Source organism: Anguilla rostrata, chromosome 13, assembly GCF_018555375.3.
Source record: "Anguilla rostrata isolate EN2019 chromosome 13, ASM1855537v3, whole genome shotgun sequence".
NCBI lineage: Eukaryota > Metazoa > Chordata > Actinopteri > Anguilliformes > Anguillidae > Anguilla > Anguilla rostrata.
The window spans coordinates 19,287,773-19,305,423 of NC_057945.1; the positions used below are offsets into that span (position 1 = coordinate 19,287,773).

At 45.9% G+C, this 17,651-nt stretch overlaps 1 protein-coding gene across 2 annotated transcripts; it reads right to left on the reverse strand.

Moving 5' to 3' along the window:
* Positions 1-286: 286 nt before the first annotated feature.
* Positions 287-17,237, reverse strand: LOC135238196 (zinc fingers and homeoboxes protein 3-like). Of its 2 annotated transcripts, none has more exons than XM_064305918.1 (4): positions 17,030-17,237; positions 4,677-7,346; positions 2,544-3,264; positions 287-1,686 (listed from the first exon to the last, which is right to left on the reverse strand). In XM_064305918.1, exons 2-4 carry the CDS (start codon positions 7,173-7,175, stop codon positions 1,679-1,681), a joined length of 3,228 nt encoding a protein of 1,075 aa, XP_064161988.1. In that variant the 5' UTR covers positions 7,176-7,346; positions 17,030-17,237; the 3' UTR covers positions 287-1,678. The 2 variants fall into 2 exon arrangements, with proteins under 2 accessions (XP_064161988.1, XP_064161987.1); XM_064305917.1 differs by having other exon boundaries at positions 16,914-17,237.
* Positions 17,238-17,651: the final 414 nt, after the last annotated feature.

A 17,651-nucleotide genomic window follows, 5' to 3' on the forward strand; every position in this document is an offset into this window, starting at 1 on the left:
ATCCGAATGATTCAGGGTATATAACTGGATCTCAACAGTAAGGAATTCCAGTTGTACTTGGTACTAGGATACTATTTGTGTCCATTTCATTTAGGCCTGTATTTACATTACCGCTGCTGTTTCCACCCCCCCTCTCTAAGTTAGCAAAGTGTTGCTCAGTACGTTACTCCCCATGTGGTTTCTATTTTTGTGCTGTTCAAAAGCTACACAAATATTTTAAGGTGTTGGGTGCAGGCAAAGACAAACAAAGGATATCTAAAATACTGTAGTGCACACAGTGACAAAATTGTTGCATTTCATTTATTTTGCAAAGATCCAGACGAAAAAATGAAAAAGCACGGCTAGGTATGAATAATTCTGGTAAAACTGCAGTTTGACAAATTGTCTTACACAGTTATAAGAGTTCTGTAAGTCCAGGAATATTTGCAAATTTTGCGAACCAGACAGAAACAGTGAGCATTTTAGCTCCAACATGCTCAGTTTTTTTAAAGGCCACTTGATGCATGGTGTTGACAGCAAAGCTCCTTCTGTTTCAAGTGTAATAGTTTCACAATTTTCAGAAGAAACTGAAAAATGCTGATTTACTGAATTTGTTTGGCTGTTGATGAAAAAGCGGTTTAATGTTAGCTCTCGATTAGTTGACAGAATGCAGGTCATTAGCCGCTAGTTGGCTTTGCTTGACCATCGTGTCCTTGATTCTGCATCTGCAATACGTTATTCCGCATTGCCAGTTTGCTGGAGTAACACGTTTTATCACTCGTATGTGTTAAATACACTATTCAAAACGTCTCTACGTCTGTGTTAGTCTAATCGTTTTTATGACAGCTGGATGGCTGGTTATAAGGTGATGTGTGTGAGTGTGCATTGGTGAGTGACCTCTGTAACAGTGTAACACTGATCGCCTGCCGCTTGTTTAGTGTACAATCAAAGGCTCCCTTCGGTTAACGCGATTTCAGCATAACCGTCCCACTGGGTACATAGTGCAAAAATCGATACTGATGGAGTGATCCGCTAAATACATACACAAATATATCTGGACTGACAGTAATTGATTACAGAAGGAAAAACGTTATAAACCTAAATCTTTACAAATCTGAGATAAGAGAAATAGAAGAAATAGAATTCAAGGCTGTGCTGATGTACTGTTTGCTATAAAAGTAAGAAATACAACAAACAAAACGTCTTCTCGCTCTTTCCTTTACTCACGCCCCCCTTCTCTGTAGCGCTACATTTCCTATCACATCTTCTAACCAGAGGTCCACATCCCAACATCATTTCCCATAATCCCTTGGGCAGCACTGATGTGACTGGCAAGATTCATACGACGTGTGTGCGTGTATTCTCTTTCATGTAGGCTGGCTTCCCCCTTTCCATGTGCTCCCAAATGTTGGCTTGGTCTGACAAAAGCCACCCCAATCGTCAACAGAGCTCGGTGCCCTGCTTCTATTTTTTCCTGTTTGTTTTTTTCCCCCAGCTTTTTTGGGCAGATGATGGTGGGAAGGATGGTGAGGGAGGGGCTTTTTTTTCTTTCGGGATTTAAGTCAGTCTACGAATCCCATCACATGCACAGCTGCTGTCATATTAAACACCCCCCCTCCAGCCCCCGATGCTTTCAGAAAACCAGCCGCCCCTCGTTTCCCTGGCAACCAGCGTCATCCGGCCACACTCCGTCCTCACCTCAGAGTCCTGAAACACAGATGCGCACAAACTGTAAAAGTGAGCAACGTTAAATTAGGCATAACACAGGCATAGAACAATAGTATTACAGCAAGGCATAAATATAAGGAAACTGCTAATCCCCCCCATGATCAATAAATATATACAGTACATCACAATTATTTTAAAATGAAGCCAGTTAAAAATCATGAGGCATTAAGATCATTTTTGAAAGCCTTTCTTTTAATTATTTTTATCTGAACACCTATTTTAACCTATAAGCGAAAAGAAGACTACAGTCCAGGTTAACAGTAAAATAACACAAAAACAGATTTTTCTCATAAGTCTGCTTTAAAGGAAAAATACACCCAAAAATAACAATATGGTACTTTTACTACCTGAAGATAATGGAAAGGCGAGCACTCATAGCATGATACAACAACTTGCCAACAACACTCCTAAAAGTTGATAATTTACTCCTTATGACTAAGTGGAAAAATAAAGTATATGAACATTGGCATCCATGCACAAGAACCATGTCATTATCTACGTGCGTATACTTGTCCTTGTCAATCAAGCAATTTAACATGTTAATATTATGTTCCTATCTTTTCAACGTCATTGTGAAAGACAGACGTTGTGTGCACACAGTGATTTCTGTGCTTCCCTTGCCTCAAGCTCCCACAGGTCATTCCATCTATAATGTCTGTAATGCTGGATAAGAACTGTTTGAATATGAAAGTGTTACAGCTGTGAAATCACCCGGCCTCCTCCCTCCCCTGTCCCTCTAACTCTAAATGTAATGTAGAGGCACAGTGTAGGCAGAGTTCTGGGTCACTTTTCATGGGTTATTCGCAGTGCCCTCTGCCTGCACCGCCTTCACACACCGTAAGATTCAGCTCGTGGTTCGGGTTCTGGTGGGCGGGCTTTTCCTGGGGACCCGTCCCGTGAAGAGCCATTGGGGCTGGGCTTGGCAAACTGGACCACAGGGACCGAAGCAGACCCCTTCTCCCCCTCCTCACAGGCTGGACTGCTCCTGGTCTGCTCCCCTTCCTTCTTCACAGCACCTTGGTCCTGCTCCTCCTCTTCCTCCAGCTCCTCCTCCTCCTCCTCAGCCCTCCTGCTCTCCTGTGCCTGGTGCACCCGCTGGCTCCGCCCCTCTGTGCCAGGTCTGCTGGACTCCACCAGTCCCTCTGCTCCCGGGGCCTCCTCCTTATTCGGCTTCCCCCGGTCCTTCGGTGCTGTAGTGTCTCCCTTTCCCTCCTCCTCTCCTTCCTCCTCCTCCTTGTCGTTCTTCTCCTCCCCCTCTTTCTCTTCAGCGGCTGCTGCACGCTGGTAGCTCTCCAGCCACTTCAGCTGGCCGTTCTTGTAGACGTAGCGGCTGTCTCCGAACCAGCGCACCACCTCGGGGCGTGGCAGGCCGGTGCGGGCGATCAGCTGGTCGTACTGCAGGCTGCTCGGCCAATGGGTGCGCGCGAAGACCTGCCGGAGCAGGTGCAGCTGCTCCGCCGTCTTCTTCCCGCGGCCGGAAGTGAACGGGGGCGGAGATTTAGGGCTGTCGGACTCGCGCTCGGAGTGCGCTCCAGACTCGGGCTCGGGCTTGGTCACCTTCAGGAAGCACAGGAAAACGGACCACGTTAACCACATACCCATTTCATTTCACAATCAACGTGGTGGAGTTCAGAGCCAAAACAACTGAAACTGTGAACATGAAATCCAAATATGGACTGCAGTTTGAATGCTGAGGTTTAGGTTTCATTCCAACAAATACGAATTGGCAGGAAAACCTGTGTCAAGGGTGTCTTATCGTTTCAGTATTATATAGAAATGTTAAATTATGCATCAACATTCTAGTACTTGCCGGTCCACTGATTTATGGGTTTCTTTCCTTTAACGCAATATGAGGTGAGCAACTTGAATTCAGGGTAAAAAGGTATGTTGTGCAACAAGACCTTAAAGAAAGCCAGAATGAACGCAAGTCTGAATGAAGAAACTTTTGGTTGACTGTACATGTCTTCTTCAGGAAGCGGAGGCAACATTGTTAATCATTTCAAAAATTCATCATGCATATTGTACTGTAGTTTTACAAAGCTACAGTACTATATGCATGATGTCTGTAAAAAAATAATCATTCAACACATCAGAACACCACCAAATACCTGCTAAGTTATTAATTTATTGTCTGGAATACTGTAACAAAAAAATTTTGGATGGTTAATTCTACTGCTTGCAGTTGAAATAGTGTTTACTCTGAACTGCTTATATGACTTACCGATGTTTATCTCTGTCCTTCATTATTACATAAAACGTTTTATACATACCAGATGCCCAAAATATTAAGATAGCACTGGGAAAGAACTACATTATTGAGATGTTTCATTCTAAAAACCTTCCACCATGATATTCCTCTATTCATTAAATTATTTTAAAACGTATTTCCTTTAAAACTTATTGACCATATTTCATTAGTTGTATTAAAAGAACTAACTAGTGATTATTGTGAAAATATTTAAAAGGGTAAGTTCTGCTCTTTAAAAAAAGCTCCTGCCTCCAGCCCAGGCACCACAGTATTCAGTCTTCTGTTACCTGGATTTTTCCATATTGAAGTGCTTCAAGTCTTGTTTGATTGAATACAAAACAAATATCATGGCAATTTTATTCCATTGCAAGATAACACTGTTGACACTTAACAACCCAAGTTAAGGTAATACTTGACAATCTAGCTACATGTGATCTTACAGTCATATAAGCTAGTAGTTATTGGACACTATTATTCATGCAATGGACTTATAATAACAAATGCTTAACTAGCATAAGAGTACACACACATCTATTATTGCACACTTCCCCCCATTTTGTGTCTACGGGTAATAAAATAGAACTATAACTTTCCGAAAAAGTCTTCATATCACGTTAAATCACTACTTGAAGACAATTTGTATCTTCAGAATGTTTAAGGTTAAAATTCAAATTTTAAAATCATGATATTTACTGTGATAAGTTTCAGTTTCTCTGCCTACCTTCAGCATCTTTAGATTGATTTTGATGGGGTTGACCTTGGGGTTGACCTTGAGCTCATTCTCCTTGGTGCACTGCTGTGATGACGTCCCCAGCAAGGGGTCGTCCGGGTCGCTCTTCCCTTCTCCCCCATCATCATCATCCTCTTCTTCATCCTCCTCCTCCTCCTGCTCTCCCTCCCCACTCTTGCTTTTTGGCGTGGCCCTCTTGCGGCGTTCAGAGAACCAGCCGTCGATCTCACGCCGGGTCATCTTGGTTTCGGCGCGCAGTCGGTCCACCTCCTCAGTGGACGGCAGGGGGTCCAGGGCGTAGCTCGCCTCCAGGGCGCGCACCTGCTGGGGGTCCCGCTCCTTGTAGCGCACGGCAGTAAAATCCGCCATCTGAGATGGTGGCGCCCGCCGCGCCGCACTCGCTGTGGCCACAGTCGCCGTCGCTAGGGGCGACTGGGGGCTCCCAGAGGAGGAGGGGCTGTCAGTGAGGTCGAGGAGGGTGCCCCCAGTGAAGGGCACCCCTCCCGTGCTTGACCGCGGGCCCTTCAGGTTGCGGTTGTGATAGCGGCGGTCGCTGAACCACTTGCGCACCTCGCGCACGGTCAGGCCGGTGAGCTTGGTGAGCCGCTCCACTTCGTCCTGCCCGGGGAACTCGCAGCGCACAAAGCTCTGCTTCAGCGTCCCCAGCTGCTCTGCAGACTTCTTGCTCTTGTAGAAGCTGGGGTCCAGGAAGCTGCTGGGGAGGGTTCGAGAGCTGGGTGCCCCCCTGAGGATGGGTGCAGCTGGAACCATGGCTGCCGAGTCGCCCGTTTTGCTGCAGCCATCGCCATTGCTTTTACTGGCGGCAGTGTTTTCGCTGGCTTTGCTGGCATTGCTAGTGTTGTTGCTGGCACTCCCACTGCCAGTGCTACTGTTGCTGGTGCTACCGTTGCTGGTGCTGTTACTGCAGATGCTGCTGGTGATGATGCTGTTAAGGCTATTGCTGCTGGTGATGCTGTTGCCACTGGTAACGGCTGATCCAGGGACCCGACTGCTGCTCCCTACAGCTCCACTCTTATCAGCCCCCACTGCTGTGGCCGGCCGGGCCTGTGTCTGGGGACGGGGCTGGGGGCGGGGCGTCACGGCCAGGGTCACAGGGGCGCTGCTCACCTGCAGGCCATTAGTGATCATGGGCTGGGTGACTATCATACCCCCCTGCCCCACCAGGCTGCCCTGCAGGATATGGGGGACCCCCCCTGAACCTAGCGCCGTGGGCAGGACAGTGATAGTGTGGTGGGAAGGGCCCTGGTGGGTGTGGCGCGCCTGCGGAGACTGCGATTGGCCAGCGGATGGCGCCTGGATGATGGTGTTGAACATCTTGCGACGGGAGTCCTCAATCTCCTCCGGGGACCAGCTGATGCCCTGCTTGAGCCGCTGGGCAGTGAACCAGATCTTTATCTGCTCCTCAGGGTACTTTGTGACCACGGTCAGGTAGCAGAGCTCCGCCTTGGTCGGGTACGGGAACTTGCTGAAGGAGGTCTTGAGGAAACTGCTGGAGTCCATGGCGGCGTTGTAGGTGGGGATGCTGCTAAGCGGGATCATCACTTTGGGCAGGTTCCTGGAGGAGGGGCTGGAGGAGGAGGAAGACGAAGAGGAGGAGACGGTGATGGGGGCAGACTGGTGCGGGGTGCGGTTCTGCACCACCGTCACCACCTGGCTGATGGCCGTCTTGAGCAGGGGCAGTGCGCTCGAGCCATTCACGATCTGTATGGCTGACGGGAGAGGGGGCAGGGCCTTGGGGACCGTCCCATTGTGAGTGACGCTGGTAGGGGAGGTCAGGATGGCAGGGGGGGGCATGGTCATTTGGGGGTCCTTTCTCCCTACCTCTGGGCCCGGCTCCTCCGCTGCCCCCATGTGGGACACCACGATGCGCTTGTGCTCCGACTTCCCCCTCAGCCTCTTCATGATCGGCGTTTTTGTGATGGAGATCTCCGCCTCCCTTGTCCCCTCCCCGGTGATCAGGCTCTGCTCCACCCGAATTCGCCGCTCCTGTCGCCTCACCTGCAGGGCAGCGCTAGTGGGGCTGCCCGCTGCGCCCAAGGTGGGGTGCGCTCGTGCATTGTGCAGTGCAAGCCCCTCAAATTTAGGACAGGAAACTCCACAGTTTGTGCAGTGGAAGGTGGGGTCGGCGCGGAATTCGGGGTGGCCACTGTACACGTGGTCCAGGAACAGGTTGAGGTCCCGGGACTCAAAGCGACAAGGCGGGCAGGTGTAGGAGTCCCCTCCCTGTTGCGGAACAGCATCCTCTTCAGGCCAGGAGGACTGGCTGCACTCCTTTGAGCCCGGCACTCTCACGATGGTGGTTACAGCAGCGGGTATGGCCTCTTCCTCCTCCTCCCTCCCTTCCCGGGATGCCCCATTTTTGGTAGTGGGTGGCGGAGGGTCGGTGGGGCTGGAGTCCCGGTCCTGGGGGGGACGTGTGGTTTTTGGGGGGATCATGCATGGGATTGTGGATTTCCTCTTGCTGGCCATGACTGGAGAGGTTAAAATGTGCACGGGGTGACTGCCAGGTTGAAGGGGGGCCTCAGGTGTGATGAACAGCAGTGATGAGGTTGCAGTGACCCAAGTGACTCATGCTCCTCCTTGACTTTTTGGGGACACCCTCCACTGCGCAAGGGATGATTTTAGCAGCTGACTGGAAACCTATGCATGAGATTTAAAAAAGAAAATAAATTCTAATCAGTTATTTCATTTACAAAACACCTTTTACAGAGACACAAACATGCTTCCCAGGAAAATATGAAAATTAGCAAAGAGTGGGCCTGAATGTTCAAACAAGTAATGAGGATTCGACTGGGCAAATGATCATCAAAACCTACAGGTGACAATAGCAATAAAAATGGAGCATTTCTAATAATTTACTGAATAAAACAATGACAAAACATGTTGATGTTATAAACAATGATACCCTGACCCTAAAATTGGTCTATGCAAATATGGTGGTATCCAGCTGCCCAAAATCAGGTTGAATCTAATGCTGGCCTTGGGATAACGCCATGCTCGTTTCTCCTTATCCATTTACATTCTGCAGTAAACAACCCTGGGGAGCCCAGCTCCACTGCGCTCTGCCTGTAATACGATTTTATACCTGCTGTTTACAAGCCCTGTGTGGGGCTACAAATCACAGGTGAGAGAGAGAGATAGACATAGAGACAGTGAGTGAGAGAGAGAGAGAGAGAGAGAGAGCAGCGCTCAAAAAGCCACTGAAGAACAGCTTTGAAAAAATTAATAAAATCAATAACTTCTCATGTTTCAGTACAATGTGTACACCAGACTTCATTCTTCAGGATGGATCCTGCTCCATTGCCACCATCACTGTTCTCAACATCAGAACCATATTAATATTTACTGTATTATTGTTATTCCAAATCAGAACCAGCATCTCAATTTGTTGACTTTTTTGTATAAATCATTTTGTTTCAACTTCACATTCTTACTTTCAGGACCCTACGTATGTATCAAATAAGATGGAAGACCTCAGGAATATCAGGGACTGTTTTTTGGTTGCTATGGATGTTGAGTCTCCTTATACAAAGGACTATAGATGAAGGACTTGAAGCTTTGGACAACTTCCTGTGGTGAGCAGTATGCGCCCTACACATTTTATTTAGCAATGATGAATATGAATATAATCTTTCTGAAATAAACTTTTATTAATTTGAGAATTACATAAGGATCATGAATGCAATCTCCATACCTCTATTTTTAGAGAAAACACTGACCGTAATTTTGAGAGCTGCAACATATAGGTCCAGCACATTTTTATTTTAATTCTTCCTGCCATCTTAAAATAAAGGCTTTTAACCTCACCATTAAGAGTGCCTTGCACTCCCACTTGTTTGCCAGTTTACCTTCTCATATTTTTGACTGGCAAACTTAATCCTCCTTCTTGATATATTTGCACTTCCTCCTCTTTGCAAACAGCACCTTTTTGGCTACTATTTGGTTACCTTGCAGCATTCCTTCTCCAACTTCACATTGCTGTTTGTGAAATGCTTCCAGCTTGCCTAAAAATGTAGTTGGTCAGTGTGCACAAAATTGTCTTTTCATTCAGGTACTTCACAACAAAGATTAACTGGGCAAGTGAGCATTGTACACTTTGGTTATTTGTCCAGTTTTGAAGCATCCCCAAGCCTTTGCCAGAGAGAAAAGAAAAAATAAGAGGTATCACCATCATGTGCTCTACCAGGGTGCAGCTTTGTTCACTCTTTCAAACACAGACAGACAGACACCCAAAATCACAGCAACAGCAGTGAATCATTATTTTTGTGTGCTCATTTTAGGGCGTTTTGTGCGAATCACATTTTGTCCTTTCGCACATCTGCATGTATTGAGAAGTACTTCAGGAGTGGCGCACTGCTCTAGGGAACGGACGCCACTTCCACTCACCCTGACCAAGGTCCCTGCCAGAATGGGTTTTTTGAGAATGGCAACCAAACAAAAACCTTTCCTATACATAACCACACTACTGTCCGTTGGTCTGTGCCTGGTTAATATGGGCGTACCTTCCTACATGCACTTTTGGAATGACATTGAAGCCCAACCACACCATTGACTGAATCCTGAGCACATCAGGTTAAGGGCCAGGTTCCACCACCACTATGGGGGGGGGAGGGGGGGTAGGATTTTAAACTCATAAATTCTGTGCTAATGAGTCAGCCTCCAGTGCCACTCCTCTGCTCAAAAATGTAGGTCAGCGCCATCTTACGCGCTAATCCTGGATGGCCGCGCCGGGGTGTGTACTGAGGAGGGGTCACGGTAAGGCCTCGTCCAGTTGTCCGAACCCAGAGGTAACTGCCGTTTGAGTGTGGGGGAACATGAGCGTGCACCAACGCATGTTTGGGTACGTGTCTACACACACACACAAAGTGATTGCATATATATATGTGACAGCATGCATGATATAATGCGTGTCCATGCGTCCCCTTAATGTGTTCACTCAGGTAGGATCTTCCGCATCAGTGCTGCCGTTATGGACACGTGCAAGACCGAGATTACTGCACTGTACTCTGGACTTGAGGGTAGGCTGCACAGTTACACACGGTCCCTTACTTTGCACCTATCCAACACAGTCCCTTACTCTGAATGCATTCATTATTGTGCAAGGATGTTTGACCGCTCCAGAGTGCCTGTTAAACAAAAGCCTCATCTGAAGTCCATCAAAATACTGCATGTGTGACACAGACTGGCTGACGGTTTTTCTTTTTTTTCTGAAGGGGAGGGGAGTGAAGTGCACTGCCACAGTACACATGAAATGGTTTCATGTTCCCAGCGTACCTTACATTGATGTTATCAAAAATGACTATACATTAACAACACTGATCTCCACTATTTATTACTAATTTCTATATTTTATGTTTTTTTAATTTTATATAATGATAGTTGAACTATCCCACAGTACAAGAAGTACTCGAATAATCCCAACAGATCCAGTCAGCGTTAACGCGTATTTAGTGGGCCTATTTTACTCCGCTCAACCCACGGGTATCTGGTGCGGCAGCGTCAAAAAAAAGACCAAACAGCCAAAACACTGAGGTTGCACTAATAGGATCTCCTTGTCTGCACATCTAGTTTCGAATAATAAACGTCCAACTTGCTGAGAAATAGAACGAGGTCATGTTCTGAAAAGAGAACGCTTTATCGGCGCGCCAGACGTGGTTGAACACGAGACGGCGATGCTCCGGGGACGAGCTGAATGCAGCGGCGTTTCAATAAGACCTCGTATTTCCGTCCAAGGTTTGAACAAAAGCCGTCTCACGTCACCAGCCCTGCATCTGCCCCTTTCAGCCAACCCAAAGTCCCGTTTGAACTAGTCGGCTGCGGGAGAGCCGTGACCGAGGAGCTATGGTATGCGAACCTTACAGTACAAACTACAGACGCCGAAAATCAACGTGCAACACTACGTTTCTTCTCAGATCTTAAGAAATGGATAGCGCATAGTTTTGAAAGCTCCTTTTACCCATAATGTATGCACACGCATGTCAACAAATTTGAAATTTGAACACATCTCATATCGAGTAACTGAACTACACTGTTAGCAACAGGAACAGGAAAAAAACACCACAGAGCTCTGTGGCTCCTTTATATAGTTTAATTGTGTACTTGTCCTGAATAACTAAGATTAAAAAACGTTGAATATTTAAAAGCTGTGTGATTTTAGAATTATGGTTAATAAATAAATGCTACGAAAATGTTTTATTATTTTTTTAAATAAAAATTAATCGTCTCGAAGATAAAAGGCCGGTTTGGAAAATCTGGGAGGCCCCGATGCAAAGAAGAAAAATAGGCTACGAGTGAACGGTGTTCATTCGGGTTCCATGTGCTCCGGTTGACGTTAGAAGTAAATCTGTGCTTTAGGGATAGGCGATAAATCCAGGGTGAGGTTTTACTTTGCGTCCGCGTAGGCTACTTGGCTAAACAAGTAGCGATGTTTTTCACTTTGGTTTCAGCACGGCAATAAAGCGGCAGCTCACTGTCAAAGCCACACTCAAGACATTCGTCAGTGCACAACTGCTGGTGGAGTCTGGACAGTGGCAGCACAAACGTGCCACTCATTCTGTGGGAAAAATGCCGACGCGAAAAATCGTTAATGATCCACGGATGATAAATATAGGCTGAATAAAGCATGGAATTACACATAACCTGTATGCATGAAACTGTGCTGTGCACAGAAAAACGGAGCTGGATGTTTAATAGGACACACAGGCACACAAAAAGCACCACCCTTCCTTGGTTGAATAATTTATCTGCTTGAGTGGTGCAAGTTGTTTCCGTGGAAACTGGACGGCCTTGGAGCTGAAGCACGCACCCCTCTCTTCTCCTAATTTAACTTGGCTTATTAAAAATTAGTGCTCTCAAAACTCCAATTAGTCCTGGCTGGTCAGGGGAAAAGGCATTTAAAACAGCAGTTTCAATAAATACGTAACACACTCCACTGTCTGATATTTGAAAAGGTCCAAGGCTGAAATGCCCAATTCAGTTTTAAGCCACAGGCTGCTTAAGTTTCTGCATTTACAGGGACAGCACCTAAACCCAGCCCTTCCAAAACTGTGGGATTGTGGGATACTAGGTTGTAAGAGTGTGTGCACCAACAGAGGAAAGGATGGACAGATTCTCTTCTCACATCAAACACAGACACTCTTTCAGACTGACGCTGCCACATACTCAGATAGTTGTACAGACACTATTTCTCACAAAACACAGACAGGTTATGAATTTAAAAATAACTGTAAAAGTGACAGTCAGCAGGGGGTATATAACAAAGCCTGACAGACTATTTAATAATGTGGACCAAAAAAAAAAAAAAAGCCAACAGAGACAAAATAATCACAAAGCCTACTGCAGTAATATGAGACATGTCAGATGTGTCCATTACACAGATTACAGCAATGAGGATCAGCCAAACTGAATGCTGAAGTTTTTTCCCCCCATGTTGGCAAATAGAGTTGCTGCTCTTAACAAGAACAATGAAATAACCGCTTTACTCAACTAGAAGAGTGCACTCAGTAGAGTCAGGATCTCCCCCAGGTTAGCTTTGCTGATCCAACAATAGAGGCTGCACAATCAATGCAACCAGACAAATACAATACCTACCAGTTTTTACCATGTGCCACTGAAAATCCCAAAAACGCCGATTCAGTGAAGTAACGCGAAAAGGTGGTGACATGTTAGCTAATTTCGTTCATATCAGCCACGATGTGTTAGACAGAGCTAACGTTGACGTTATACTCTTGCACTTTCGTTTCAAATCTGAACAGGAACAATTCCAAAAGACCAGCGATGTAAAATATCAATTTCAGTGTGAAAATGCCAACAAAATAATTGCCACAGCTTCAAACATTAACGTCCATTTTAACGTTGAAATTGACTTTTTACATTGCTGGTCTTTCATTCCAAACGGAAGCAGTTGTTGATCACTTGCGGCCCCTACCGGCCGGTTAGGAGGAGTGAGGAGTTAGCACTCAATGTATTTCAATGGACAATTATGGAAATTAATTCAAATAAAATACTTGTCGTTGACCGATTTGCAAAATATTCGAGAATTCAGGTCCTTGGCCTGCTGTCAGCATGCACAACAAGTATTAGGCTGATCGACCCAGTAGTATGCGAGATTAGCTGCAGATAGATACACACACGCACACACACGCGACCAAACGCATAATCCCCTCCAGGCTCTCACCTGGCGGAGATAATGACAGGAAAGTGGCCATGCTACATATCCACAGTCCTGCTATTTGACATCATTTTATTTTTCCTCAATGCCTGATTACCCTTACAACTATGTGCATGTGTTCCCATAAGATACCCATCTGTACAGCTTCCCTTTATTTAGACATTGCTCATTAGCAAAGCACTTACACAGCGGCCCTTTGAAGTAAAGCATCTTTAACCCATGTCCACCGCTAGTCTGTACACCCATCTTTCCCTGTGTGACAGCTCAGGGCAATTGGGTACGTTTCAAGTACAACAGGTGCAGAAGATCGCAGGTGACTGAGAAGCAAGGTTAAACACAACCTTGGGGACTCAAAGCCACTGTCCCTGAGCATGGCCTTAGGGGACAACCAGCTACAAATTCTATGGAGTTCCTGGTCTTTCAGGAACTCATAAAATTACTAAAAAGGTAGATTGTGGTAGAGCTAATCCTGACCCCATGCATGAGCCTCTTTCAGTGGACAGCAGAACCTTCCAGAACCAGAGAGAAACATACTTCTAATCATTTCCACTTCTGCTCTCTGTCCAGACACAGTCAATTTAAACTAGGTCTTGTTAATCACTTTCTGAATCATAAATACTTTAGTAAAAACTCTCTCTTAATATCCTGGCTGAAATTAAACTCAGATTAGAGACTGAAATGCTCAGAGTCCCTCTTCAAATGTAATTTGTTTAAAGACCTTTAATCAGGGTTCCAGCTTTACTGTGGAACAGAATATGATGAAGCAGTCTTGTTCAAGCTCTAGAGTGGTATAATGAGCCAGCCTGGTTCTAGCTCTACAGTAGGAAAGGGTATAATGAACCAGCCTGGTGCCACCTATACTGTAAGAAAGGGTATAATGAGCCAGTTTGGTGCCAGCTATACTGTAGGAAAGGGTATAATGTGCAGGCCGGGTTCCAGCTGTACTGTCGGAAATGGTATAATGAGCCAGTCTAGTGCCCGCTATACTGTAGGGAAGAGTATAATGAACCAGCTCTTTACAAAGACAGGTGGAAATGCCGTTTACACACACCTTCAAGGCGTGGTCACTGCTGGACAATTCCAGACTCCTGGACTGTGGGCCCTGGACAAGAGGCTCCCTGAGTGTGTGGGGCCCAAAAGGGCAGGCTTCCACCCCTGCCATTCCTCTCCATACCACCATACTTAAAAATCTCTCCCTCATTTCCATGATGGAGGGTGGGGGGTTGAGGTCAATCAAAGGAATTGTGCTGATGATTTGTGACTAGGGTTTATTTATTTTGTTGCCGTTTTTGGTTTGACACTGGATATTGTTTTTTTAACTTTTATTTTATTTCGATATTCCTGCATAACGAATGGACTATTCTAAGACGTTCTAATACAAGGGGCATCAAAGCAATGCAAGATTGAATCCAAAGATACATAAGCACATCAGATTAACACACGCACTCACTCACTCTCTCTCTCTCTCACTTTCTCTCCCTTCCCCTCTCCCTTCACCCAAACACTGCCAGAATACCTACTCATTTAATCAAGGCCTTCGTCCTTTATTTTAAATCTTTATCCGACCGGCTGAAATCCGAGGTACAAAAGCCAAGCCTCTTCGCAAAGTAGCATCGGATGAGAAGAGTACCCCTTCTTTACCCAGCTCGCCAGGCCCTCAGCACAGTTGTTAAAATGAGAACAGGAAAAAAAAATAATAAAAAAGGGAGAAAGAGAGAAAGAAAGAGAAAGAAAGAAAAATGGCGACGCACCACACATTTTGCTGTCCAACCTAAAATGGCTGACATCACAGCCTCTTACCCACTGAAGCACCACTATGCCAAACTCCTGCAGGGCCTGGGGGGGCAGCCCGCCCCCTTTCTTTTCTTCTACTTCAGTGAAGGGTTTTGCACTGAAATTACAGCTGGGGTGTATGTGTGTGTGTGTGTGTGTGTGTGTGTGTGTGTGGGTGCGCGCGCGCGTGTGTGTGTGTTTGCGTGTGTGGGGGGGCAAATACTGTGCAAGAACAACACCCACCCCTCATTCCAATTAAAACTGCAGAGATAAATGACAGAGTGAAAGTTAAGCTACAAAAAAAGAAATAAGACTGAAAAGCGAACACACAGATTAAACATTCTCACAAATACAAAGCTCGGTCACACCATTGATCAGGCGTGCCTTCGTGATGCTGTTCTTGACTGCCGGGAAAGGGATCTAGTTGGCATTAAATGGCCGGGATTCTGCAAAATTCTACTCTGTCCGTGTCGACCCAGAGTAAAGACTACACAAAAAAGATGACAAAGGACAAATTCCTCAGAACTAACTCACGGTGTGTGGACTTTACCAATGTAAAGGCAAACTTTGTGACTATGATCTCTAAGACACAGAATGCCCTCCAGTCTCTGGGGCTTTGGGGCTGTTGCCATGCATGCAAACAGGCTTGGCTGTTGCCACAAACTGCACTGTGCATTACTCTGGTTCTGGGCATATGCAGATAAAAGGCAAGCAGACCTGGCCATCTTCCTTTACCTCAAAAAAGAAGCAAGGAGGAACATGTTCTTTGGGAAACGGTGTCCAAAGCCCAGTGGAACTCAGCCTGCCTTTCAATACCCCTCCCACCCCCCACCCCCCAAAAAAACAACCTGTGCACAGTAAAGCAAGGCAAAATTAAGAACTCCAAATGGGGCGGGGAGGGGGTGGGTGGTTACTGCGCCTTGGGCAGGGGTGTATAGTGGCAGATCCGTCATGGCTATCTCATAAGAGAAGAAGGGGGACCGGATCACTACATACATATATGCGTGTTGAACAGTAGCGTCGAGTTGGCTTAGTGCCAAGCGCGATTGCAGGAGCTCCAATGGTTTTTTTTTTCTTTTCTTTTTTTTTTAAACATTCACAAAAGGCGGCAACGGTTCTTGGAAAAATGTTAGAGACTTGGGGAAACTCGTATTCGGAAAATTCACATACTGTGATTCATATTTTTGTTGCAACCTCCAAAATAACCCAGGTACAGAACTACTGTTAATCTTCGACACCAATACTTTAAAAAGCTATTGGAGGAGATTGATTTTATAACACTGAGCTCTCAGGGTTCACTGCATGGCTGAGAGTAAAGCTGCGAATATCCACCCGCTTCGGGAAACTATGTGTTCTCATGAATGTTACCGCTGGTTTCCCAGAACACAAAATCAAATCAACCATACCAGACGCTAAAGCTATTTATCATAAACTTCAGAGATGTCTTCGGTATTTAAAAAAATTTCCAACAAAAACGCTGGTCAAGTACCTATACCAGCAGAATGCATCGCACAAAATAAGAGAAGCGTGGGATTTGGTATCCGAAGGATCAGAAGACATTGTGGCGAAAGTAAAGCCGTTACATTAACTAACGGTTACAAGATTGTAAGTAAAAAGGGTCACTCCGCACCTTCAAGTTGGTACACAAAATCGCTTGCTAGAGGCTTTGGGTTTTATCGACACGGTCGGGCTACCTAGTTCAGTAATCACCATTCTGCTCCAAATCACCCCGCCGTACCAAATGTTTATTTCTGAAATCTATTGAACATAAAAATCTATTGAACATAAAGACAATTTACATTCAATTCCGGGGATGCAGGACTGGTCGGGGACCCCTCTGACGTTAAAAATGAAATTTTGTAACCACTGAAACAGCACGAGGCGGTGTGCAACAAAGCAAATAGAAGCCTGTGTAAATTCGTGAAACTGTAACAAAACTGGTACGTTAACCCTTTCCTGGCAGATTCCACTACCAAGTCACTTGCTTCTGGACTTGTTGGCTAGTCTTGATGGCACTGCGATATATCTCAAGAACAGGGAAAGACTACTCGCCTCCCCCAAATTTTTTACTCCGCGCCCCCCAACTACTGTCGCCATTTTATACATTGGCGACTTCATGTAAACTGCCCTGTCTGTCTGCTGCGTCGTATAGGTAAACAGGATAGGGCAGCTAGCTGGCCAAGCAGCTAAAGCAACTTTGAGAAGAGACGCAGTCGCTACACAATGTGGGCACACGGAATGAACAACTAGAAAAGTACGCTTACCTTGTAGCTAGATGATCTGGGACCGAAAATGTTTTAAACCATCCACAATAAATATGCATGTAAATAACATCAGTAAGAAACTCCAATCAATGCCTGTTGCGACCAGAAAGTCGAACCTGTTTCTCCGACTGCGCCGGCTGCACTGGTATAAACTCGGCAGTGACCACAACCAGTACAATGGCCCCTTTGGTCTTGTTTATGTCGAGTCGACATGACCAGCCGAACGAGAACGGAAAAGATATACGGCGTGCGTATCCAGGACCACGTGATCCAAAGCGTCACCGCCAGTGAAAGCTTGTGTGGGCTTGGGACGCGTTTCAGCACTCCCACCACAATAGCACCACTTCCAGTGGTTATCACTTTCTCGTGTCTTTTCGTTTGGATATCGGGGTACTAATGGCCGTTAGCGTTGTGCCGCAGTCAACCTGTGATTAAGCCATACCGCTACAGATACCACTTTTTTTGCTATTGTCTTTGAATGACTGTTTCAGTTTCAACCGCTTACAATAGTGGTCGTCCTGTGGTCATGTCACGCAAACACATCCCAGATGTACATAGTTTGACGTCACGGGGGGGGGGGGGGGGGGTGTTCCCTTCTATCTTAAAATGTACGACATGATGAATACAATAAACACAGCAGTCCTCCTTTCGCTACATTATGCCACATTATTACGTTAATATTTTCGTATGTCCGTAGGCTATTAATGTAGGCCTATAAATAGCCTACGAAAGCGATTA

Bases quoted from the DNA above. Each gene is read 5' to 3' on its own strand.
- LOC135238196 (XM_064305918.1), bottom strand. From the start codon at position 7,175: ATGGCCAGCAAGAGGAAATCCACAATCCCATGCATGATCCCCCCAAAA. The intron at 3,265-4,676 runs GTAGGCAGAGAA...TGCTTCCTGAAG, and splicing joins TCAATCTAAAGATGCTGAAG to GTGACCAAGCCCGAGCCCGA.